The sequence below is a fragment of the Gracilinanus agilis genome, chromosome 1 (assembly GCF_016433145.1).
Source record: "Gracilinanus agilis isolate LMUSP501 chromosome 1, AgileGrace, whole genome shotgun sequence".
NCBI classification, from domain to species: domain Eukaryota; kingdom Metazoa; phylum Chordata; class Mammalia; order Didelphimorphia; family Didelphidae; genus Gracilinanus; species Gracilinanus agilis.
The window spans coordinates 9854311-9881479 of NC_058130.1; the positions used below are offsets into that span (position 1 = coordinate 9854311).

A 27169-nucleotide genomic window follows, 5' to 3' on the forward strand; every position below is an offset into this window, starting at 1 on the left:
AAGGAAGGAAGGAAGGAAGGAAGGAAGGAAGGAAGGAAGGAAGGAAGGAAGGAAGGAAGGAAGAAGAGAGAAATCTTCTCAACTGTATGTGATACATACAGTTCTGATCCAAGTTCTGATTGGGAGTTAGGATCTGTAAGCTTGGGGGGCCCTGAGGGAAATTCTCAATTTACTCCTCAGGGGAAAATGGGTCTATTTCTTTTGAAAAACAAGTGAAACAAGTTAGATTTAAATTCTCTTCTGAGTGGGACACCAAGTTTCCTCTTTTAATACAAACATCAACCACAAATCTACTTTTCAAATAGTGAACTTTCTTGCTGGTGAATTAAAAAGCTGTCTTGTATAGAAAACAGCTGGCTCACACTGCCATTGGTAAAATAGGACTTGCAGTTCCCAGGCTTGGGAGCTGCACCTGAAATCAGAGTGAGTGGTAACTCTTCTGCTTCTGGCTGCCAGTTCTGGTTTCCATAGAAATCGATGTCTGATCTGGAAGGGAAAGTTTTCACTTATCCTTGTTTCCCAGGCAACAACAGTAGACAGATCCAGTAGGAAGCTCAGACTTCCTTATTTTGTCAGCAGTTATCAGCTTCCAAGATCCTTAGTCCCAATGGCATGACTAGAAGTATAGCAGCTCCATCCCAGATTTAACATCTTGCATGTTCTATTGGGCCTCTGCATAGTTTATTCCTAACTCGTGCTGCCATGAGAAAAGTCCTTTCAGATCAGGCCTCTAAGTTGTTTGAACCTAAATCCTGAAAGAGGGAATTTAAAAATTAATGATGGTGTCAATGTGTGTAACCTTATCTCTTGACAAAGCCATTAAATCGGGAATGGTCCAAATGAAAGCCATAATATTTCTGAACTTTCCACACAATCGGTGATATTTGCAAGGGCTTTTTATCGTCACAGATGAGACGGGTGTTTTATGGGGTTTGCCACTTAATTCCTTGAAAGACAAATTAGCCAATGTTGCATAAAGGGGCTATTAAATATGAAACGATGCCTTGCATTATCGTAGGTATTTAATTGAATACAATCGCCAACTATTTCACCCATCATTTCTGATAAAATTTAACAGTAGCCTATTATTTTAGGGAATATAATTGCTTACAGAAATAAAATATTGCTCCAGAAGATCTATCTTTGTGTTCAAAGAAATATTTCCTTTGTTTTCATGTTCAACATTTTTCCTGCACCTAGATTTTCATTTTATTGATCTTGGAAATCCATACTCCTAAAATGCCCATAGGCCCAATAGAATGGCACCCAAGAAATGATCAGTGACTGCCCTGCCTGCCAGAATGCTTTGGCTGGTCCCAGCTCCCTTTCATCTGTCACTCAGAATTTTATATGGTGTTTTCTTCCCAATAACCATTTTAGGTAGCTGGTATATGCTCAGCATCTGTGAATGAATCTATAGCTTTCTTTTAGTATTGCAATTAAATTATTGAAAACATGTAAACCTATTATCACTTCTTGGAGCCCTCCCTCCACAGGAGAAAAGGAGGAGGAATTTCATTCCTATAACCTTCCTGTTTTCTCCCTTAACGAGCTTCTTGCCATATCACCAATTTGCCTCAAGCACCAACCACTCTACAAGTTTGCTTATGCATCAACTTGATTAAATTGCCCTCCCAAGTTCTTCCTCCTTTTCCTTCTCTAGCCTTCCTCTTCAGGTCCTGACTTGCTGATTCCACTTGATACCACTCCTTCTACCTTAACTTCTCACAAAAGCCAGATGTTGAATCTAGATCTGGAAATTGTTCACCTTCCCATTTTTCTCATTTCTCCTTTCCAGATTCAAAGTTCAGCTTTCTTCCCAAGTCCAGACTACTCCAAAATCTACAACTTCCTTCTTAGTTCATGCCAGTCCTTTTCTTTTCTGCCTCTACAATCAACTTGCATGGAAAATCAAAGATAGTTCCCTGTGGCAAGAGAGAAGTTAAAGATATGGATGCTGTATAATTGAAGCAATCTAGCTTGGGGATTTAAGAGACCTTTGTTCTGGTCCCATTTCTTCACTTAAAACTTTGTGACCTTGGGCAACTATTTAATGTTCTTGGGCCACAGTTTTATCTCCTGAAAAAATGAAGGAGTCATACTAAATGCCTTCTAAATTTCCTTCATGTGAGCAGTGAAAGAGAGTGTGGTACCTCTCCTGAATCTATATATGGAAGGACCTTGGAGATCAATTAATTTGCCCTCCTCTACTACTTTCTAAGCATCTGAGGTCCCCAGAGGTGAAACCAGGTCCTTTTACTCCAAAGCCAATGTTCTTCTGTGGTGCCATGCTGGTTCCATTAAGATCTTTCTGGGAGGAAAGAAAAGAGGACTTCCCATCTTGTTTGGGACAAATATTCCATAGCTTCACACAAAAGTTAAGGAATATATATATATATATATAGTCTTTAGAGACCTTGTTTTGATGAGATAGACCAGGAAGAAATGTAACACCCATTTTGGTTTATTGTACTTATTTTTGATTTTCATTTTGGAAGACTGGCTGTCTTGTTTGTACATACCTTCACCAGAGAAAGAGGTCTCATCATTGTTGTTTAAAGAGAAATTGTGGCAAGATTACAAAGTTCTTATAGGCATTTTCTCCAGTCCTAATAAACACTTCCTGAGCTATGGGCACCAGTTCCAACACAAGCTTGATTTTGTAAAGTCTGATTGTCATAAGGTTTTGGTTCAGGATTTAAGGATAAGATTTTAATCCACTAAGAGCCAAATCATTTCTTTAGAACTCTGCTTTGAAATAAATCTTGGTAATGAGCCAAGGCATCTTCCTGGCATGCTTTGAATCTCAAAGCATTCTGAGACTTTTCAGCCTCCAAAATTAGGGAGGCTTTGTAACTCTCAGAAGTATTCTAATCTCTTATCACCCTGGGTTTGACCCAGCCAAAATTTTGATGTAACAAATAATCTGTCTAGGGTACTGGATTTGGGGGTCATCTCTGTGACCTTTCTTCATTAGATGTCACTGGAAATATGGATTTCTGGATAAATCTGAGCAGCTACAACATCCTCCTCTCATCTATCCTGCTCAATCCATTAATCAAGTATTTATTAGCATCCACATTGTTCTCAACATGTGACTCATTTAGAATGGGAATCAAAGCCCTTGAGAAGTTCACAGTCTAGTTGGGTAGAAATGTCAAATAATGAGAAGTATAGTAATATTGAAAGAAAAGCACACCACTGAATTCCAGAACAGTATTTGGGGAAGGAGGGTCTTAGTACAATGATTTTACTGATATATTGAAGACCCTTCCCTAATGCAGAAAAACAGCTCATTTGTTACTTATGATCTTAGAATTAACAGAGACACTTTAGAGGCAGACTTTACTAGAGTGACTTTACCAGGGTCACACAGGTACTGTGGGTAATAGTCAGGATTGTAAGCCAAGTGTTCCTTATTCCAAGGCTATCCCTACTTCCTCAGTTCCTATAAACAATAAGTTCAAAGGGCAGAGAGATTTTGTGAAAAAAGTAGGAGTAGAACTAGACTCTGAAGGAGGAGCAGCAGGATTTGGAGAGATGAGAAGGCAGAGGCAAAAGATCTGCCAATCTGGGAAACTGCATGAACAGAAATGTGGAAGTATGAATGAAGAATAATCTATTCCAAGGATAGTGGGTGGATTGATCTCTTGAGAACATAGGCACATATGTGCCAAGAAGCAATGAAGATAAAGTAGATGAGACCACAAGATCAAGGACAAAAGCTTGGAGAGCAGTTGGCCACAACCTAGTGTGAGGGAAGAGAGGCCTTTGGGGTAGTAGTCAGGATGGGAAATAAGGGATAGATGTAAAAAATGGAATTCTTATTAGCTGCTTCTGGAAACTATGTTAAGAATCTTTTAACTTTTCTAAGCACTTATTATTTCCAAGCACTAATTAAGCCTACATTGTTCTAAGCACTGGGAGCCTAGGTGCTGGGGAGATGACACTCTGTTCTCAGGGATGAGGAGACAGTTTCTCCAGAGAGAAATAGAAAATAAGTCCATATGAAGTATTAGACAAATTAAATGAGGTAATCTGGATAGCTTATGGATCAGGAAAAGCTTCATGGAGGAGGTAGCTCCTGAGCTAAACCTGGGAAACTTCTTAGAAGCTAGGGGATTCTAAGAGTAAAGAGATGGGAGTAAAGGGAAGAGTAGAGTGCATTCCAAGACTGGTGGGACAAGCCTGTATAATATATAAAGCACAAAGAAAAGAGACATGGAGTATTGGATATGAGAATCAGCAGAAACACTAATTTGACCCGATAGATTGGAGAAACCTTAAAATGAGTAGTGCAGAATAAGGCTGGAAACACAGACTGGAAGCGGCTGATGAAGCAGAAGATTAGCTAGGTTTTTATTAAATATTTTTTTATTTTATTTTTTTAAACCCTTGTACTTCGGTGTATTGTCTCATAGGTGCAAGATTGGTAAGGGTGGGCAATGGGGGTCAAGTGACTTGCCCAGGGTCACACAGCTGGGAAGTGGCTGAGGCCAGGTTTGAACCCAGGACCTCCTGTCTCTAGGCCTGACTCTCCATCCACTGAGCTATCCAGCTGCCCCAGAAGATTAGCTAGGGAGTAAGAGGAAGTCACTAGAATGTATTGAGCCAGAGAGTGACACCTATCTATGCTTTCAGATGCCCATATTGGCAGCCATGTGGTAGATGGAATGGGGAGGGCAGTGATTAGAAGCAGGGAGGATACTTAGACAAGTGCAATAATCTAGGCTAGAGATGATGAAGTCTGGAGAAGACTGATGACTGTGTAAGGGAAGAGAAGGGGCCATATTTGAGAGATGTGGAAGCAAAATCGTGATTGGATGTTGTATGGGTGAGGAGACAAGGGCAACTTTGAGTTGTGAGACTGAGTTCTGGAAGAATAGAGAGAAATAAGTGAGTTCAGAAGAGAGGTGGGCTTAGGAGAAAAGATAATTAGTTCTTGACATCTGCAGTTTGAGATGACTACAGGACATCTAGTTTTATGAGCGTTTGGTGGTCTAAGACACTAACTCAAACTAAGGAGAAAGCATAGGACTTGATAAATAGATCTTGAAGTTACCTACATAGAAATGATCCTTGAACACATGGGACTTGATAAAGTCACTAAGAGCATATACAGAGAAGAGGGCCCAGGACCGAGTCTTGGTGTAGACCTACAGTGAGAGGATAGGACATGGATGGTGATTTAGGAGGGAGTCTGAGGAGAGGTCATATCAGTAGAAAGAAGAGCAAGAAAATGATATCGCAAAAAATTCAGAGATAAGGAATTATCCGGGAGGAAAAGATAATATTGAATTCTTAGCAAGAAGGATAAGGATTGAGAGAAAGGAAAAGGTCATGGTGTTTAGCAATTGAGAGATTATTGGTTACTTAGATGGAACAGCTTCTGAGAAAGAAATGTGAAATGAAAAAAAGAGTGAGTGGAGGCAAACAGTACAGGCAGGTTTTTTCCCCTGGGATTTTAGCTATGAAAGGGAGGAGAGTTAAAGGATTATTGTTTAGCCTTAGTTTTTAAAAGGGATCGATGGCATCATGATGCTGTGGTCAGGGTTCAGCATGTTCATCTGTGGCCAGTAAGTCCAATATGAGCTCATAAGGTTCTACCCCAAGTCCGGCACAAATAGTCTGTTAGAACATTTGGCATGGAGATGTCTAGAGTGGCACATCTCATGTTTCCTTTGCGTTCCTACAATTCTACTTTGCTCATCCAGGCATGCCATGCTGGATGGTCCCAGGTCAGAGTCTCCCTTGACTCACAATTGATACCAAATTTCTTCAGAGAGATATGGAGAGTGTCCTTGAAATGTTTCTTCTGGACTCCATGTGAACATGAACACTTGCCTCATTCAGATTCTAGATAACATGTTTTGGCATTTGGCCTTTGTGGCCAGCCCATCAGAGATGCTCTCTCTGCAGTCAAGTCTAAAGATAAAGGATAATAGTTTGAAGAGCTATTAGGGTCAAGTGGAAAGATTTTTAAGGATGAATGCAATATGGGTGTGTTTATAGGCTTCAGGAAGCAGTCCAAGAGTGAGGAAAAGACTGAAGGTTAAAGAGAGTAGGGATGATTGTTGGGCTAGTCTTCCAGGAGAGATGGGAAGGGAATAGGTTCCTGAAGCCTATAAACACAGAGTACAGAATAGGAAAGAGAAGAGCTACTTCTTTATTCAAGGCTGGGATAGAAAAGGAGAGAATCGGGGACAATGTCAAGGGATTATGTAGAGTAGGAGAGCTGACAACTTACAGTGAATGGCCTCTTAATAAAGTATAAGATGAGGTCTTGCTGAGTAGAGAGGGAGACTTTAGAAGAGTGCGAGCCCAGCTGAAATCAAGTTACATAAATTCGTACAGGACCCAGTCAATGAGAGTACATGACTTATTCCAGCATTGTTCAATGGTATTTGTTGAGTTGTATTTGAAATATAAAACCATTCTCTCCCCCTAGATCTCAGTTATTCCTTCCCCCACCCCCCACCCCCCACTATTGAGTTGATATTTTTTTTCCTCAGAGGAAAATGACATTGGGGATGAGAGAGAATCGTAAATTCTGAGGATAATCCTACTTCCCATAGCCTACGTATTGGCCCAAACACCTGTAAACATCATTATTTGTAACCTTTGTTTTTGGCTTTGTTTTGTGAGTTCTAAAAAGCAATGATTTGACCACAAAAGAAAAAATCTGGAGCCTTCAAGATCATAATATCTCTGCCTTTTAATTCTAGTAAATCCCAAGATGGACCTCAGTGATGAATAGAAATCTAATTTAAATGGTCCTTTAGAGCTCTGTTTTCTGGAGCATTTTGCTCTGCCTACTTTTCACCATTCAGCCAGGCATTAATTTGGTCATTCTGCCAACCTTTCCAGTTTGGGTGACTCCAGGAAAAGACAGCTCACTTCCCTTCCATCCTTTAGTCCATCATGAATATATTGAGATCTGAGGAATTCCTTCCTTCATCTGTGCCTTTTATCAGATAGTATAATATTTCCATGATAGGATTTTAGGTGAACCTTTTAGAAGAAATAAATAATACATTGTTGTGTTTCTCTAGTACACTTGACCAAAGCAGACCTCCCCTTTCTCCTTTCTTCTTTCAGCCCGTGTTTCCCATCTGCATGCTCGTTCCTTCCTCCCATTAGCTTCATGGTAGCTGAAGTTCAGAAGTCACTGCACTTCAGACTGTCTAACCAGCCCCAAGACCCATCCCAATTTGTTGGCACATAAATTTCATCCCCTGGGATCACTGGCTCCATTAGATAGGCTGCTTTTGTGAGTCAAACTGCAGTGGCATACTTCTCTTCTTTCCTTTTGTAGCCAGAGAACTCAAAAATTTAGCTGTGGTTGCCTTTGGGATCAGGAAGCAATATTAGAAAGCCCAAATCTCTGAAAACATCTTTGTGGTTTGTGACTTGTGAGCGATATTTCTTGAGGGAAAGATTTTCAGGGATCCAGTGATTTGGAAACACTGGAGGTGAGTGAATGCTAAGAGGGACTGGAATAAGAGGATTAGCCCCGGGTGTCTGAAGAATTTCTTTAAAAAGTGGTCCACGCCTCCCCTCAAGCATAGTAAGCTAGTAAGTGATCACTGTTTTAAGGATGCATGCATCTTATTGTTGGAAGGCATTTTTTTTTTGGCTAGAGATTTTTCTTTGTGTAGCTCTAGGAACCAATTTAAAAATTAATTTCCAGGGCAGCTGGGTAGCTCAGTGGATGGAGAGTCAGGCCTAGAGACAGGAGGTCCTAGGTTCAAATCCGGCCTCAGACACTTCCCAGCTGTGTGACCCTGGGCAAGTCACTTGACCTCCATGGCCAACCCTTACCACTCTTCCACCTAGGAGCCAATACACAGAAGTTAAGGGTTTAAAAAAATAAAAATAAAAAATAAATAAAAATAAAAATTAATTTCCACAGAATACATATGATTTCTCAGTCTAGAACAGGAAAGCATGGATGTTTAATGAGTGCTTTTACATGTTACCTTTTTGCATCCTCATGACATGGAGTGAGGAGAACCTTGGGTTGGAGAACCCTGTCACTTACCAACTCTGACTATGGACAAGTTGCTTTACCTTTGGAGCCTTGGTTTTCTCATCCTGTAAAATGAGGTGAATAATACCTGTATTATCAGTTCCTCGGGGTTGCTGGAATGATTTACTGAGATAATATATGGAAAGCCCTTTTCGGACCTTTAAGCACTATACAAAGAATTATTAACTGACTTTCTCAGTGGGAAGCAAATTTGTTATCCCTAGAACTTTTCAAGCAGAGGTGGGGGACTCTTTATTGGGGAAACTCTAGAGGCATGTCCTGCTCAGATGTCCTCTGAAGGCTTTTCTAAGCACCGAGCCTCTGGGATTCTAAATCCTCTTTGTGAACAGACACCTAAAACAAGTCAGTCATCTGTCCATCTGCCTCACAGGCAAGTGGCCATTGTATCCCTAGGAAAGTTTTGCCTGTGTGCACCCCACTACTAAAGTTGGATGAAGAGACTTTAGCTATTTAAATGCTTCCCTGAGTAGGGAATGGCAATGAGCTGTCACGAGTCATATTGCTACTGTTCAGAAGAAACAGAACTACACTGACAAATCTCCTTTTGAAACACAGGCTTATGGGGGAAGGGGAAAGCCGAGCCAAAGGAAAGGCAGGAGGGTGTTTTTTGTGCTTGAAAAAAACCCAAAAAACAAATCATCTGTTGCAGTAGAAATAGCTGTTTTTGCTGTCAGCAGATCAGGACTAGGAGCAGAGTGTCCTGAAAAACGGAGCTTTCTAGGTAAGAGAGGACTAGATTTTCCAGCAATCTGCAGGTTCAAAGAAGATAGTTTTCCAAGGGCCGTCAGATCCATAACTCTTTGCCCATAGTCTGACCACACATGATGAGACTTCTGGGCTCAATAGATGTTTTCAGGGTGAAAGAAGCTATGAATGACTTTCATTCTCCCTGAGCTTGTCTAGCTGCTCAATTGTCATATCTTCATGGCTAATAGATGGTGGCAGCAAAGAGACAGAAACTGAGCAGTAGCCTGCAAAAAGGTGGGGTTTGGTTTTTTACTCTGCTTGAGAGGGAGCTTGATGGAGGGAATAGAGAACCAGACCTGGAGTCTGGAGAAACTAGAGTTAGAAGCCTGTCTTTGAGGCTAATTAACTGTTAGCTCCTGTTTCCTCATGAAAAATGAAGATAATCTTCAAATTGTTTATTATAAGGTTCCAATAAGATATGTATGGAAAGCTCTTTGTAAACCTTAAGGGACTAGCTCACCCCTGGTTATGATCGTTAGAGCTCCCAACCTTGTTTTGTCCTATTAAAGCAGGATTATGGGGTTCCTAGGGGGCTCAGTAGATAGAGTGCCAGGCCCGGAGTCAGGAGGACCTGAGTTCAAAACTGACCTCAGACACTTCCTAGATATGTGACTGGGCAAGTCACTTAACCGTGATCGCCTAGCCCTTGCCGCTCTTCTGCCTTAGAGCTTCTACTTCGTGTCAATTCTAAGACAGAAGGTAAGGAGTTGGAAAAAAAAAAAAGCAGGTTCAGATGATCTAGTACTTTGCAAGATTCAAATACTATATATGACACAAATATTTTAAAAATATTTACTTTTACCATAGCATTGATTTCCCACAGCTTCAAATCAGAATTATTTGTATAGGCCCATCCATTGGACTATAATAAGTTCCTAGAAATTTGGGATTTATCTTTTGTAATTTTTAAATTCTCCAAGTGCCTCACTGCTCATAGGCATCAGGAAGTATCTGTCAATGGATCTCATTCTTCTTTCTTTGGCGTAGGAGGGATTTTTTTTTTATGTGAAATAATCAGCTCTTCTTCCCCACCCTCATCCCTGGAAGAGTCTGAATTTTTTTGAAAGCCACAGCTTTGGAGTTTCATACCTATCATTGAAATGGCCTTTGGGAGGTGAGCAGGGAGCCATTCACCCATTACAGATGAATAGTTTATTCATTGGTAGGAAGCTTATGAAAGCAAGGCTACCAATTCTTTAATGGAAGTAATCCATTCAGATTATTCCCATGAAAACTTCTGTCTTCAGAAATGGGGTATTTGTCCTACACTCTGCACTCATTGAAGTACTTTTTTGGCCAATGATGAGGGCTGATATCAGTCCTTTGCCCAGCGTTCCTATTTGTTCATTGAATTCAACAATAACAACAAATCAGCTACTAATGATTGGGGGAACCGAGTGAATCTGCTATATCAGAAAGAGGGGAGCCCCTTGCTCTGACCTGGAAGGAGAGGCCCCCAAAAAAACAGTGTGGCAAACCTTTCCAGGTAGAAATGCCATTCAGGGGTGAAATAGCCTTCACCTTACAGCATGTGGAACATAAAGATGGCCACCTTCTCCTCTCTAGCCCCATGGGAGTGGCCCTGGAAATATAAACTATGACACTAAAAGAGAAAATCTAAATAGTTTGTTTATGCCCCTATTTTAAGAACAATATTATATATTTTTTAATCCAGTGCTTCTAGAGCAACCAAATTAGGATCTGGTTGTTTGGTGTAATAAGCTTCCAGGTTCCAAAGAGGATTTTCAAAGTCCAGCTAATTTCTGTACTGAATATGATCATCTTGCAAAGACTCAGTTGTAATCTAAAGAATAAGGGAGTGCTGCAGGTGAGATCCCACCACTGACACCTAAAAACTGCTCTGGGGACCTTGGGCAAAGGTCCCTGATGTCCTGAGTCAGTTTCCACACCACTTCGATTTTGTTGGCCTACCAATTGGTCCCACTACCCCAAGGCTCTCCCACTCCAATTTCATTCTCCACTGTTTGCCTAAAGGATCTTCCTGAAGCGTAGCTCTGAGCCATCCTCACACTTAAGGAACTCCCTGCTACCTCCATAATCATTATCATTTCAACTCTTCTGCTCAGTGATGGAAACTCTTTGCAGTCTGGCTCCCTCCATCTCATCCTCCATTCAGATTGACCTTTTTGTATTTCCTCACACACACAGCACTCCGAGTTTCATCTCTAGGCTTTGGCACAGAGATGCCTGCCCTTCTCAGCTCTGACTCAAAGGACCCCCACTTCCTTTCAAGACTCAACACATATTACTGTGCCTTCTATATGAAGTTTTTCCTAATTTCCCGAGATGCTAATAATGCTTCCCTTTCACTCCCCCAAATCTCTTGTATCTACCTGTATATCTCTGTGTGTGGTATGTCTGTGTGTATATGCATATATGTACGTGTGTATGTTTCTGTGTGTGTGTGTGTGTCTGTGTCTTCTAGTGATACCTAAGTTCTTCAATAGCAAGGAGAGATCCCCTCTTTTCATTGTATTCTTTGCATAGTGCCTGGCAAATGACAGGTACTTATTATTGAGTACTTCTTGACCATTGATTGAGTGAATGAGTGAGTGAATGAGAATAGTTCTCCTCTTACTCAGCTGTACTGTTAGTACCAGCTTCTTTCATCTTCATCATCACCATCATCATCATCATTTTTTAATTTCCATTGTGCTCTAACAAGGTAGACTCCTCACCCCGTAATCCCTCCCCAAGTATAGAAACAAATAAGTGTGAATGTAGCACTTTCATTTTCCCAGCTTGGGAAAAATGATTGAGATCTCTTCATTTGCAATGGCCACCCCTCCCAGCAGAGACCTTCCAACTCAGAGTAAATGAGACCCCAGAGTGGTTTAAGTCAAATATTGAAATTGAAAATAACTATGAAACATAAGCCTTGCTACCCATGAATGGAGCAAAAAAGCTTTAAAAAATTAACAAGCGTGTATTTACTTTCTCATATTTCTCAAATGAAAAAAGAAGAAAAACAAAGCCCTCCTCATGATAGATAGGTATAAAACGAACTCCCGTTTGGTCGTGCCCCAAACTCGTAGCTCATTCTATATCTTGAATCCCTCACGCCTCTGCCAGAGGGCGAGGGAACAGGCTTCTCCAGCAGTCCTAAAGAACTGTGAGTGGTCGTTTTACTGAACAGAGTTCCTAAATATTTCAAAGTTGAAAAAGCCTTTTTCATAGGCTAAAACTGAGGTCAGTAGGGAATATGGCTAGCTGGTTTGCTGGGGAAAGAAATGTGATATTTATAATTGGTGACTAAACAATCCATGGGCCTTTGGCAGTCCTCTCTTGGCAGAAGGCAAAAACAGTCTGGCTGCACAAGGGGCGGGCATGGCCTCTCTGGAAGAATCAGTAGCTTTCCTCAGGAAGGCTGGAGGTTTCACAAAATACTAATTACCATCACACTTTTTTAAAGTTTCAGAAACATCGTTTTAAAACCCTTAACTTCTATCAGAATCAATACTATCAGTTCCAAAGCAGAAGAGAGATAAGGGCAGGACTATGCAGGTGGCTTATGCAGGGTCATATGGCCAGGAAGTGTCTGAGACCAGCTTTGAACCCAAGACCTCCCATCTCAAGGCTTGACTCTCTAGCCACAGAGCCACCTATTTTCAACTCTCAAGATGGTTTCAAAACCATTTTCAACTCTCCTAGACCTGGAAGATCTTTCAAGACAGCCTGGCTTAGGGCAGAGTGACTTGGAATAGAAACAAATATTTTTTAAAAGAGTATAAGCAGAGACACCTACAAAATCATCTCCCTCAGACTGAGGAACTGTAGAGTGATCAAGTAGGGGAACTGAAAGGGCCTTTTGAGATGGTGTCGGCTAGCCTTTTGACCATGGATTGCTTCTCCTCCACATCATTTCTAACCCACGGTCACCTAGCCCCTGCCTGAGCATTTCTAGTGTTGGGTACTCTGAAAGATAGCAAGAGAGAAAAAAAACCGTGCAGTGCCCGGAGTGCCCCCCCTCCTTACCTCTGCTTCGGCTTCCTTGACTTCCTTGAAGCCCTGCCTTCTTGTTGAGGCCTTTCCTGCTTCTCTCCACCCCAACTTTCTGGTCACGTTTTCTCCCTCGTTAGAATGTAGACGATTGAGGGCAGGGCGTTGTGTTTGCCTTTCTTGAAATCTCCAGTGCATACCCTGCCTCTGGCACACAGTAGAGCCTTCTTTAATGTTTGCTGGCTGACAGACTTCCTCCCTCAAGAAACTTGGGGAGAGTTTAAAGAGACCCAGCTCACATAGAGAAGAATTCATAATATAGAATATGGCATTGTGCCCAGGGGGTTCAGACTTAGAGCTGTCATTTTTTAGGAGGTGAGTGGAGGAGGAAGCCCTTGTGGGCAGGGGCTGCAAAGCAGAGCTTCATAGAAAACCTGTTCTTGGAAGGCCTAGTAGAAATTAAAGGGGCAAAACAGAGTGATGGGAGGGAAAGCATGACGGTGGCTGTGGAGGGATATCGAGGGACAATGTTTTGTCAAGTCTGGCTGGAGTGGAAAGGTTATTTTAGTAGTCTGCAGGCTGGGAAGATGAGCAGGGGACCAGTGCATGGAACACAGTGAGCACTTAATTGGTATTTATTGTATTAAACTGTGGAGGGCCTTTACCAGCCAGGTGGAAAGTCAGGTAGAAAAGGTGGTCCTCCAGGTCAGTGATGGGCAAATATGGTCCGCGGGCCAGATGCGGCCCCCTGAAATGTTCTGTCTGCTGCGCAACATTATTCCTAATCTGACAAATAGAAAGAGTAGGATACAATACAATGAAACTTCAAAAGAGCTGCCTTAGAAACAGACTGATGGATGAGCATTTCCTTTCCTTTAGCCCCTCTTTAAAAAGTTTGCCCAGCACTGCTCTAGGTGATGGTGAACTAGCAAATATTTTTGAATGGGGCTGTGACATGTTCAGTTCTAGGTCTGTAATAGAAAGCTGGTGCAAAGAGAAGCAGGGCCAAGGGGCAGATTGCTCCCTGTTAAAATGCACTTGCACAAACTCCTCTGGCTGCCCACTGCTAGTGAGCTGTATACAAATTGGTTGGCCACAGACTTCAAGTTGTTGTTATATCAGACTGTCAAGGAGATTCCTCAGTGAGTAATTGCTTCTGGAAAAGAAGTACCTAGAGGGAAGGTTTTTCAACAACCTTGGACCAGAAAATTGATTTTGTTGAGCTGCTAGAAAAATGAAGGAAAATGGAAGGCTTACTGTGGAGGATGTCAGGCCACTAGGCCATGTCAAGAGATCCTGCGAACCCTTCAAATCCAGCCTAGAAATGTAGCCAGCCCTGGGGTAGGCCATGGAAGTGGGGTGGGTATGAAGAGGTAGGGTGATAGCTACAATGAACTGAGCTCATGGCCTTGCTCTTCCACTTACTTACTATTCAAATGATCTCCACAAGTGTCTTATCTCTCAGCCTCAGTTTCCTCATCTGAAAAAATGAGAGAGTTGGACTCTGCCATCTTTCCTGTAGTTGAGGGCTCTTTCAGCTCAGGAAAGATGATGGCCTTGGATATGTTCCTTCATTGAGAAAGTACTTGCTGAGGCCCTGTAGGCCCACATCCTGGCTTACACATGTTCAGAGACAAAGAAGAAATGAATCAAAGACTAGAAATGAATGTAAAAACAGCCTTTGTCCACAAGGAGCTTAGACTCTTTTGGGGATATGAGATATGAACCACATGAAACTACTTCAAAGAAAGAATGAGTTCTCTCTCTCTCTCTCTCTCTCTCTCTCTCTCTCTCTCTCTCTCTCTCCCCTTCCCCTTATTGCTTTCACCTCTATTTTCATGGCATCATAGAATTACATATTTGAGAAAATTCCTTTAAAATCACCATATTTCACCTTTTTTTAAAAAATATGAAAACTGAGGCTCAGAGTGAAGAAATGGCTCAGGTTGTTTGACCAGGGTCACACAAGTAGTGACACAACCTGACCAGGAATCTAGATGTCTCCATTTCTAGTCAAAGGCTCTTTCTTGTTGCCCTAGTCATATTAGGTTCTTGGGGACAGGGGCTATCTTCATTCTAGATGAAGAAACAGAAGAATCTCGCCCAGGTTGGCACAGTAAGATGATCTGCTGTCTGGGACTTTGGACTTCCTCATGTCCAGCTCTCCCCACTGACTGGTCTCCTCAGATAATATTAGTGAGGCGAAGATAATATCAGAGCTGATATTCTTATAGCTTTGGAGAGTTTGCAAAGCATTCTACACCTTATGTCACCAGAGCTTCATGGCAGCTCTATGCAGTAGGTGCAATTATCTGCATTTTGTAAATGAGGAAACAAAGGCCAGCAAGGTTCAGTGACTAATAAATGTAAATAATAGGATGTAAACCTGGGTCTTCTGACATGTAAGTGTGGCCACTCTGAGTCCACTATTGCCTGAACCGAAGGGGGGATCTTCCTTAGGGTTTATGTCTATACCTGGGGGTTGAGTGGTCTGCCCATTCAGCATGATTAACCAGAAGGATGTAACAGCCCCAGGAGCCCCTGCTTCCTGTCTTTGCATTCAGACTGACGGAGGCGACTGCATAACTGGGCTCCATCTTAGAACACAGTTGGGATATTGTACTCAGTTTGAGGCTTCCTGAGCCAAACAGTCATCAACAGGAGAAGGGAACTCCTAACCACTCTGTATGTGTTAGTTGGACAAAGTGCAGCTATTTAGCCAGAAGAAGACCATACATGCCAACTGGATTCAGGGATTTCCAGAGTTGGCATGGGGAGAGCAATTAGATTTGTTCTGCCTGGTAATAGTGAAACAGGTAGCAATTGATTGTATGGACTGCTTTGGTAGATAGTGAGTTCCCTATCAATGAAGGCCTTCAGGTGGAAGCTAAATGTCCATTTGTCAGGGAATGCTCTAGAGGAGATCACTGCTCAGTTATAGATCAGAATCGATCTTAGTTACCTTCCAACTCTGACAGTCTTTATGATTCCCCTTTCTGTGGAGAATATAAAATTCATCTTTTCTTGTAAAATTATTAGAACATGTCTGTTTTATTATCACAGAAACCATTTTTTCACATGTTGTGAGTAGTTCTTCTGAAGTAATAAGCTTGGGAGACTTTAAGAAAGGCATTATTCAAGTCATCTTTCCAAAACCATTTATTAAGCACCTACTGTGTGTATATTTCTTATGTCACAAGCATAGGTTATTAGGATGAGACACTACCCGCATTACATCAGTGCTTTATAGCCAGTAGAGGAACAAAGTACATGATGAAATCTGAAGAAAAAGACCCTTCCTTGCTAACCCGAGGAATCAGGGAAGTTTTCACAGAGGAGGATGTTGGAGTTGGAGTCTAACAAAAATTGGTTAGAGATTCGTCAGGCACAGGAAGAGAAAAGAGACATTGAGCCATAGGGAAAGGGATAAGGTAAAGTCTAGGAGACAAGAGAATATGTGGGAAATTGGAAGAGGGAGGCGACTATACTTGGCTGAATCCTAGAGTTTGTGGTGTATTTTTGTTAGGATATAGGATGCTAAACAGGGTTGGCTAGTTGGCTGTTTTTTGTTTGCTTGTTTGTTTTCATGGACCCCTTTGGCAGTTTAGTTAACCCTTCTCAGAATAATTATTTTAAATAGTTGAAGGAAAAATGAAATTTTAATTTGAGATTAGGGAAAATAAAGCTGTGACTTTTTTTTCTCATCCAAGAAATCTATCCATGGATTCCTCGTGCACTTAAAGAACCTCTGTACTTAAAAGTGGTGGTGGTGGGGATACCATATTGTGAAAGGCTTTCAATAGCTAAGCAAAGAAATTTGAACTTGATGGGCACCAGGGAGCCCCCAACTATTTGAATAGGTCAGAGATAAGACCCATCAGTAAACAACTGAAATGGTTGCAGTATGTTACTGATGTCCTGTACTAGACTTAAGACAGTGGAAGTGAGAGATTCGGGGGGCTTAGCAATAGCCCAAAGTCAAAAAATAAGGGAGAAAGAGTCCTCACAAGGTGATTCCATAGGTAGAAATAGGTAAGTCAGAAGGAAGAATTCAGGCTTGGGAATAAGAAGAACCTTAGCTCTGGGCATGAGGATCTTGAGATGCTGGTGGGACATCCAGGTGGAGATGCCTTAGGCCAACTAGAGAAGTTAGGCATGGTCCAAGAGACTGGCCAAAGCTGTAGATTTTTAGATCATAGATATTAGAGCTAGAATGGACCTCAGAGGCCACCCAAATTTTACAGATAGGGAAATTGAGTCCCAACAAGTTTAAAAGTCTAGTTCTAGGCATAAAGAGGTTCCTCACAAGTGTTCTTTCTAGTGTTTCATGATGTCTACCCCAGAAGGGATTAAAAGAGATTTGAGGATAAACTCTTGGGGAAAACTCTATTTTAAGAAATCAGAAAAACAATCAAGTTGCCATTAAAGGAAATTGAAGAGAAACAGTTAAAGAAATAGCAGGACAGCGAAGGGTATAGACAGTGGTGTCAGAAATAGCAAAGATGTCTTAGAGCAATCTTTGTAGAATGATGTAGCTGGAAACCTGATTGTAAGAAAGTGGAGGTATCAGGTATAACCTTTTTTGAGGTCAGTAGTGACGGGAATGAGAGAAATGGGACCAGAAATGGTTGGGACAGAAAGATTATAAAGCCTTTTTTTTTCAGTTTGGGAGTGAACCTCAACATCTCTGTAAGCATATATGGAGAGCCAATGGCAAAGAAAAAACCAAAGCTACTTTGGGAGTAGTTACTGAAAACCAGAGTTAAGTCCTGGAAATAGGTGGGAAGGAATGGGATCGAGGGAATAAGTCATAATCACTGAGGAAGTTAAGGAACCAAGACATCAGTTTGTTAGGAGGAGGAAGTATCAACAGGGACATTGAAATCCTTGAGGTTGATGACAGGAGATGGGAAGGCAAAAATATTGCTAGCCTATAGAGTTACTGACAAGAATAATTATAGCTCACAGTTTTTTAGTGTTGGGTTTTTTGTACATCTTAGAAGCGAGGGCTCAATTCAACTGATCTTTGCTGCTAAACATCTACAAAGACAAAAAAAGACAGCCCCATCCACAAAGAATACAACAGCTAAATATGATGCACAGTGGAGGGTCAGGCAGAATTGTTCTAGGCATGTTTGAGGAATGAGAAAATACTCAACTGCAGAGAGACTGAAATGATGAAGGACAGACAGGAGCTAAGGAGAATCCCAGAATCAGACAGTTAGAAGAGACCTCAGCAGCAGTATAGTTCAACCTCTGCACTAATCCTTAACTTCTTAAGAAATTCTTAAACTTCTTGAGTTCAGGACTCCTTTAAACTCTTAGAAGTCTTGAGAACATACATCCCTCCCCACAGTTTTGGTATGTGTTGATTATGCCTACGGATACATAACTTATTAGAAATTTAAATGTCGTAATATATTTTTGAAAATAAATTTTACCTCGTAGACCCCTTGAAAGGATCTTGGGGACCACTGAGGTCCCTCAGCCACACTTTGAGGACCACTTGAACTGAAGGATCCCCTACTCTAACATACCTGCCAAGGAATTATACAGCCTTTGCTTTTATTATTTCCAAGGAGGGGAACCCTTCACCCTATTCCATTTTAGGACAGATTCTGTTGTTAGGAAATTTTCTCAAAGAAAGAGTATCCCCAGAATGAGAAATATGTGAAGGGGAGTAATAGGAAATAATTCTGGAAAGGCAGATTAGAGCATTCTCAGGGCCCAGCTGTGGCGTCCATGTTTTTTCCTAGGAAGAATGAAGAAGGCCACTGAAGATTTTTGAGCAGAGAAATAATATATCTGTGCTTTGAGATTAATTTGGTAGCTTGTGAGGAAATAATCAGAGGAGAGAACAAACTATTAAATCTGAATAGAAGCAGGCAAACCTCTTAGGCTAGTGCAATAGGTCAGGGAGAAGATTTTGAAGACTTGAACTAAGGTCATAGCATAAGGGAAGAGAAGTGTCTGGATATGAGAGTTGATAAGGCCATGGAATTGGTAGGACTTGGAAAGGGATTGAATTCAGGGAGAGGAGGGGAGGCCAAAGTTAAAGGTCCCTGAGATTTCAAACCTCAGTGATCAGAAGAATGGCAAGAGCTTCTACAGAAACATAGAAGTACAGAAGAAGGTTCCATTATAGGAGAAGATCATGACTGTGGGAGTGACTTTACCAAATTTAAGCTGCTGGTAGGACGTATAGGTAATAAAATGTAGCAGGCAGTTGCAAAGCTGGAATTCTGTAGAGAGATTTGGGCTGGAGATAGAGATGAAGTGATTGTCATCTGGGTAGAGATGATACATGAAGCCAGGCGTGGGGATGAAATCACTAAAAGAGAGCCCAGAACAGCACCTGGCCTCACAATCATCTTGTTAGATAGGTAGTAAGTACATACATTATTATCTCCATTTTACAGAGAAAGAAACAGAAAATAGTCAGTGGATAATAACAAAAAGAACAGAAAGAATGGCTTATCCCCATAGATTGGATGACCCTAAGTAGTGAAGGTCGCTAGTCCAGAAATGACAGAGATAAGCCACCCCTATTTGCCCACTAATCTGGGGAAACAGAGAGTGCCCTCCAATGGAGGTTTCAAGGGACTTGGAAATCCTGAAGGAGAGCTGAGTTTTGCTTAAAGTAGAGGCAAGTTGATTGAAAAGCCTGATGTTGTTGGGGAGTTTGTTAGCAGTGGAGTGGGGGTTCCAGAGTTCACAGCAGAGCTGGCTACAAGATGGGTAAATCTTTAAAAAGTAGGCCTAAGAAAGACTGATTCTGTTACATGGGAGGGAGTAGTAGGAATTTAATGTTGAATAGTAGTCTAAGGCCCAATGATGGGGATCTCTGAACTTCTGGACTTGGTACTTTTACCAGAAGGGAGCCATTTAAGTCCCTGAGGAGACGAGTGACATGAGGATGAGTTTTAAGACTCTTTTGGTAGCAGATATGATGGGCTGGAGTGGGGGGAGTCCAAAGGACAGGAGACCAACTGAAGAAGGATCTAGATGAATTTAGGGAGCCCTGGATCTTGGCTGTAAAGAAAATGGAGATGCATATTGAATGACATCAGATTGAATAAAGGGAATGAAGGAGAAGAATAAGAAAGTGCCTGCCATGGATTAAATAAAGTAGATTTCAACATCGCAAGTTGATTTTCTTTGTTAAAATGCCTTCTTTCATTGTCAGCATATTTCTAAAATAATTTTTTAAAAGACTGTCAATATAGTAATGATACCTCCTTGAGACTATATCATGAGGTCCCTTGAAGTTCTTTGTTCCTAACTACATCTCCTTGGGGAGTGGACAAAATATAAACCTGCCTCCTAGTCACTGCCAGTCATATGCATTTATTTCTACAAAGGAATAGGCCATAAGAGAAGAAAAATGAATCTGAGTGTGCTCTTATGTCAAGAGCAAAAGTGGACAAGGAAACTCTTCTGTGTGAAAAGAATGGTGTGGGGGAGAAGGATGCTCTTTTTGTTCACTGCTGGAAATCAGGCATATGTTTACTTTTTAAAATAGGGGGTTCAGCTCTTCCTGAAAATCTAGGTAGTGATTCATTTAGTGGTGGCATTGAGAAACAAATTTTGACCTGGAGATGGAGCTGTACCTGGTGTTACAGATGGGAGTGCACTAGATTGAGCACCTCTAAAGTTCCTTGGCCTGTGGAAGAAGTGCCAGGATTCTGGGAGCAGCCGGGCTGCTGCTTCACCAAGAAACAAGGAGGAAAATTAGGTTAGGCTGAACCTAACCTCGAGTTAGTTTAACATGGCACTGATAGGCTACACACACCTCTCAAAATATTTCCAACACTTTTCTTATCCAGTCGTGGCTGACATTTGTGATCCCATTTAGGGTTTTCTTGGCAAAGATACTGGAGTGATTTGCCATTTCCTTCACCAGCTATTTTACAGAGAAGGAAACTGAGGCCAACAGTGTGAAGTGATTTGCCCAGAGTCACACAGCCAGGAAATGCCTGAGGCCATATTTGAACTCAGCTCTTGTTGACTCCAGGCCTAGTGTTCTGCCACTTCATCACTTAGCTGTTCCACTTCCAACACTAGAAGCCTTTTGTTCTGAGAATTTGCCATCTATAAGGAGATCATGGTATCTTAGAATTCATGCAGTGTTGCTGTGCTTCCTAAGTTTTTGCTCTTTTGTATTGAGCAAACTCCAGCAATTTCCCTTCTCATTGATTCTTCTTAAGAGGTTCTTAAACTCCGGGGTGTGTCACAGACCTTTCTGAGAGTCTGATGCAGTCTTGTATTCTGAGACCCCTTCTCAGAACAAAGTTTTTTGATGCATAAAAGAAACTATATAGGAATTACAAAGGAAACCAATTCTATTGAAACACAGTTATCAAAATATTTTCTGAAAATTCATAGATGCCAGAGTAAACCTCCCTCCATCCCCGTACCAACGCACTGCACATAAGAGTAGCCAGAGTCCATATCATGCCAGAATCTGGCGTCCAGGGGACCCAGAGGCACAGAGGAATATACATACTACAGACATGCTACTGAGACTCTTCTCTGCTGCTTCACATATAAATGTCAGGGATATCCCACCTCCTAAATTGGAACTTGGCCGTCTGAACGTATCACAAGGAATTCTAAGGAACTACATAACTGTTTGAAATGAATGGGATATCGACTAAGGCTTGGAGTGCTTTGTGGTTTATAGAAATGGGTGCTGTAGTTGGATCTCATTTTCCTGGGCTCTGCCATATCTTTAGAACTAGAACTTTCCATAGTAATCCCCCCTTGCGTGGGGGTGGAGAGAAGGTTCGAGCAAGGAAGGTGTTCTGCATTTCGCCTGGAAAGCATAAGGGGGCAAGTGGAAGTTTTCTCTATAAGCCTCTTTCTTTAAGATGACTAGTTTTCCATCTTTAGCATAGTTTATTAGTCAGAACAAAATTAGATCAGATACTAAATATAGCCCCAAACTATCCAGGTCACATGTAGAAATTCAGATTTTAGAGCAAGATCCTCTTTAGTCTCTCCAGAGATTCATACAGTGATGTCTTTTGGTGACTAATAGGATTAAAGAATTATTTAGTTGTTCGAGATGGTATTTTTTTAGGGGACATGGAGGGAAATTATCTGCTGGGCAATTTCTGCTTTTGACACTTGGCTAGGAATCTTTGTATTGTTGCTCAGGAATGGGAATGAATGTTTGGCATTTATAAGTGGTTTTCTTTTGGGTGAATATCTTGGTTAATTAATGGAAGCTTCAGTCTTTTTTTTTTTTTTTTTTTTTTTTTTTTTTTGCTAATTCTCAAAAAGCCAGAAGACTCTATAAGCCCTCGATCTCATGAGCCTTTAGATTGCTGGAACATCTAGGTTAGTTGCCACCTGCCCTAGAAGATCTGTTCCCCCAAATGGCTGAGATCTTGCAGGGAGGTAGAATTTCTCCAGAGATGTCAGTTTGTGGCTAGGTCAGTCCTGGTTTGGTTTTATAGCCCAGTAGAATATAGATTTTGTTCATTTGTCCAGTTTACAACCCTCTCGTCGTGAAGTGGCCTCTCCATCACTTGAACATGTGGTACATGTAACAGTCACGTGACAAAAGGGCCCTGATGGAGATGGACCCAAGAGGGAGGTTCAGGGAAGGCCCAGGCTATCCAGAGCTCAGGGTTTTTGTGTATCTGGCCACTAGAGAGGGCTACCAGATAAGGGCCATGGGGCAGGAGGCTTCTCCATTCCGACTGGACCTCTTTGGGCTAGGATTCCAATTGGGTTTAGTGTTCTTCTTTTAACCACCAGCCTCATTACTGGATATACTCAGAATCCACTGGTGTGGCAATGCAGCACTCCTGGAGCCCATCAGATTCGAGGTCTGGAATAACCAGCTGATTGTCTTTTTCTGGGCAGAGCAGTCATTTTATGTGTGTTCATATCCAGAATCTCAGAAATATTGGAACGGCCTGAGGAAGGAAAGGAAGCAGAGAGTTTACCACCACTGTGGGATCAGTCTGTCTTGAAGCTGCCTGAAGAGAAGGCTGGACTTAGTATTCTTGACAACATTTTTAGTGACATTTTAATGGTGGGCACTAAATTCATGATCATCTCTTGGCTCCTGCAGAACTTCCCAGTTGGCAATGCAGATGGCTGCTTGCCTATGAAAATTGGGTAATTATCCACCTTGCTCTTGATTTGCCTCGGCAAATGCGGACTTTTACATATTCAAGTAGAGATGCTTACAAAATTAGAAGTCAGCACCACAGAGTAGTCAGAAACAATTGTTCCCCGGTGAAGGCAATGCCATGGCAGCATGTAGCACAAAAGGGCGAATGCATAAATTGTCTCCAAAGCCAGGAAAGACGATCAGCAACTCCCCATTATTGAATGGCCTCAAGAAAGAGCCTGTGGAGGGAGCACGAAGGGAGTCTCTCCTGGTCTCTTCCCACAGGCGTGTAATGACCCAAGGCCCAATGAAGACTCTTACCCCTTAGGCAGGGACTGCAAAGAAGCTTCAGGGAATGGCCTTTTTGCTGCTGGGCATTCTTTGGCCTTAGTAGGCATTTTATAAAACCTTAGAAAGTAGCAAGGCCAGTAGCAGAATCTGCTTCTTAATTCCCTTTGCTCTCTGACAAAGTGCATTCCTGAAAGCCTCCTTCAGCCCTAGGCCAGCATCCATTGGCCACTGTGTCTGAAGAGTCTTCTGGAAGAGGAAGGCTCTGAATTAGCTGGGAGGATGCTGGGCAAACGCAGACCCCAGTGGGAGAGGATGGAAAGCTCTCCATGGCTGCACCTGAGGCCCTGAAACAAAAACAGACACCATTTTCTGAGACATGAGGCACGTGTCCTTTGTCAAGCTCTGTTTTCTCTGCTTCTCTTGAGCGTGAAGACATCAGCACTCTGACCAGTGCTCAGTTATAGTCGCTCCACTTTGCAGTGTTGTGTGTGTGTGTTTTGCTTTATCAACATTGCGTTTTCTGACTTGGGATTCCCAACATGTCCTAACTGGTGACTCTTCTTTTTGTGTCTCAGAGAGTTTTCAAAAGAAAGAGAAAAGGCCAAAGCCAGGGGGGACTTTCAGAAACTCCGCGAGAAGCAACAGCTTGAAGAGGATTTAAAGGGCTACTTAGACTGGATAACTCAAGCGGAGGACATTGACCCAGAAAATGAGGATGAAGGGGGAGAAGAGAACAAGCGAAGCAGTAAGTATTGGTCTCCTTGCTCTTGGCTGAGAAGGCACTCAATTCAGTAGGAAGCACCACACTGAAGGTGTGCACGCGCATGCTTGCACGCACACATCCCGCATGTGGTTTTCCTTACTGATGTCAGAGATGCCTCCCGGGGTGGCCTGTTCTCTTCCTTCACTGCAGAGAGGGCAGTATTCATTCTGGTTCTACATTGCGAACTCCATCTGTTGGGACTCTAGATTTTAGGAGAGCCGTTCCGTTATCAGATAAAATAATGCATGTGCACAAAGAACAACCCTTCCCATCTTTATTAGGTGACATCCTTTTTGGAGAGTGATCTCGGGACGAGCTCCATTTGGCTTAGTGGCTGACCTAGCCTTTTCCTCTTTATTCTGCCAAGAGGTCTGCTGACATCACTGCGGTGACTGGTGACTGGTTTGAATGTAGAGCCCTGGGGAGGTGGGGCCAAGCTGGAGACAAGGATGCTTTCCTCCGGGGGTGAATGAGCAGTATTCCTCCATAGGTGACCATCAGGTGCTTTTGTCCCTCAGACTGCATTATTTATGCTAGCCGAAGTGGACTTGGAGGAATCGTGGGGACAGGACTAAAAGGAGCTGGCATTTATTTATGCCTGAGGCACTATAGTGCTGGGCACAGCTGATTTCATTTGAGGCATCTGATCTCCTTGTAAGGCTGTTTCTCTCTCTGGACATCCTCCATAGCAGCTGATGGCAAGAACAGCATGACCTTACTTGAATGGGCTACAGACAGGTCACTAATTGCAGTCTCACTGGTGAAATGGACCTCCCCAGGCTTTGCCACCATTCCCTGCAGATGGCACTGCTGTCTGACCTGTGGAGGCACCCCGGCCCTCCCCCAGACCTGCCTGATGAGCAACTTGAGAGGAGGAGGGAGCATCGGACCTTCTTCCTTTTCTTCCTATGTCTCTGGGGTTGGTGCTTTGGAAATGTTGCTTCGTTCTTGGTAATTGCACATGAAGAAGGGAAGGGAATTGTCCACACTCACCCAAGTGCCGGAGGCAATAATTCAACCCAGATCTCTCCTGATTTTAGGTCCCCTTTTTGAGGTAGCTTCCCATGGCTTTCCCCATAGCCTGGGAGATAATGACTTGGGTAAGAGGTAAGCACTCAGTCACCCCATAGGCATTTATGAAGCACCTTCTGTGTACTGGATCCTAGGCTCTGGTTACATAAAGACATAAAGAAATAATCCCAACTTTAAGGGGCCAGGATTGGTTGGGAGGCCCCAGATATGCAGCGGATTGAAAGCTAAGAAAACACTTCTCCTCAGTCATTGACCATTGATCTAGTCAGAGGAGCAAGAGGTGAGCAGCACGTGTTTGGGGACCCAGCCTAGCAGGGGTCTTACAGTCTGGTGGCCAGCTTCTCTGAAACAGTGATGCTGCTGGATGGCATTTATAGGTGGCCCTTAGCCTGGGCCCAGCATTTTATAGCTATTAGCTCATCCTCTTGCAACAATTCTGGGAGGTAAGGGCTGTCATTATTTCTGTTTTACAGTTGAGAAAACTAAGGCAGGCAGCAGTTAAGTGACTTGCCCAGAGTCACACAGCTAGTCAGTATCTGAGGCTGAATTTCAATCTGGATCTTCCTGACTCCAGGCCCAGCACTCTACCTACTGCCTCACCCAGCTGTTCCCTAGAAGAAATATTTGTGGCAAGCCAGGACCGATGATTTGACCAATATAGATTAATTGCTATTGCCTGCCCAGGTAGTTTCTTGTCCACAGAAATAGTGAGGTGCGTCTCCAGTGGAGAGGTATGGCTGAAGCCTTTGTAATGTATTTCAGATCTCCAGCAACTGGTAGAAAGCAGGGGATATACTTCAAGGGCACAAGTCTGCTGAGAGATCTGGGAACCTGGCAGAAGTCTGTTCCCTTGAAGGTCGGGTCATTTGTTTCAGTGTGCCATAATGGAATTCTTCCCTCCTTGTACCAATGCACATAACTGACTTGATTATACGTACTCATGGAGATTAATGGTGGAATGACTTATAGATCAAAACTTATCACGTTTGGGGTTCTGTTTCCTAACCTTGGGTGGTTCTGTGTCTCTCATGACTGAATCCAAATTGTTGCAACACAACAGTGGGGAATGGGAGGATCTTTAGATTTTGAGGAAGAAAACTAGCTTGAGAGATTTGTGGGAAAAGGTGGCATAGACTTCTGAAAGAGAGTCAACTTCCTTCAAGTATTGATGAACCAAGAAAAGAGAGGAGAGGAATGAGAGAGGAAAGAGGAGAAAACGCTCCTTACCTAGGAGGGGGAGGAGTCTCAGACTAGATGCTGTGTGTTTGTAGCAGGGCCCTGATCGGGAAGAGTGGAGAAGAGGAAAAAGGGTGGGGAACAGAGGCAGGCTTGGCCTGTTATCACATAATCCAAGAAATGGGATTAGGAATTCTGGCCACGCCTTATGAGGAAGAGCGTTCTGATGTGAAACAAATGCTTGGCTTGCATTCTTTTTACCTTTCTGCATGGCCCAGGCTGTTGCCTAAGTGAATTTGCATCCCTAGACATAGGCATCCTCTTGGAATTGGGCAAAGTGACTTCAAAGAGGGAGAGGCTGATCAGGAGGAGATTCCAACACTGGCTTCACAGGAGTCCCAAAGTAGATAGAAAAGAATATTTAGATAATCTAAGCCCAGGGTTTCATAAAGAGTCAAAGGAAGTCAGTGAGTTCTTTAGATCTGTGTTTACAAAATGTTATTCAGAATTTTTCAGTTATTTTAGTCAACTGGTGTTCTCCTGGTTCTTCAAGACTTTAGTATCTAAACAAAGTATATTTAATACCTGTCTGGATCTCTTTAGATGCTCAGAAGCTCTTCATATTGACATAAAATCTTTTGTCTATTTGTTTTCTCTTGGCAGTGATAGCTCGAGGTTTTCTGCCCTCTGCTCCCATTTGCTAGATTGCAGCATTGTTGTTATTGACCTTTTGGAGTTAGTGAACATTAATGACCTCCTGCCTAGCCTTCTCTAAAACTCCAATTTGCCTTTTCGCTACCAACCAGGAAACAGAGTGCCTTTATTTGTTGGTAGACTTGCCATTGGCATGAGTTCTTCTCCTCAAAACTTGCCTTCCCACAGGCTCTGAGCTCAATGAAGATGATCTTGGCATTGAGATATCGTATTAATAGTATTCTTGGGCCAAGGTGCTCCTAACACACTTCCGAGTCTGAAGTTAGTTCTTTTCCAAAGTGATCTGAAGAACAAACTTTTTTTGAGAATC

General features: G+C 42.4%; 1 protein-coding gene across 1 annotated transcript in view; it reads left to right on the top strand.

The window, feature by feature from the left end:
• CACNA1D (calcium voltage-gated channel subunit alpha1 D) overlaps positions 1–27169 on the top strand; it is a 345485-nt gene that overhangs the window by 193131 nt on the left and 125185 nt on the right. Inside the window, exon 8 of the mRNA XM_044675443.1 lies at positions 23750–23919. Coding sequence (XP_044531378.1) covers positions 23750–23919 — 170 coding nt within the window. The remainder of the gene's footprint in view (positions 1–23749; positions 23920–27169) is intronic.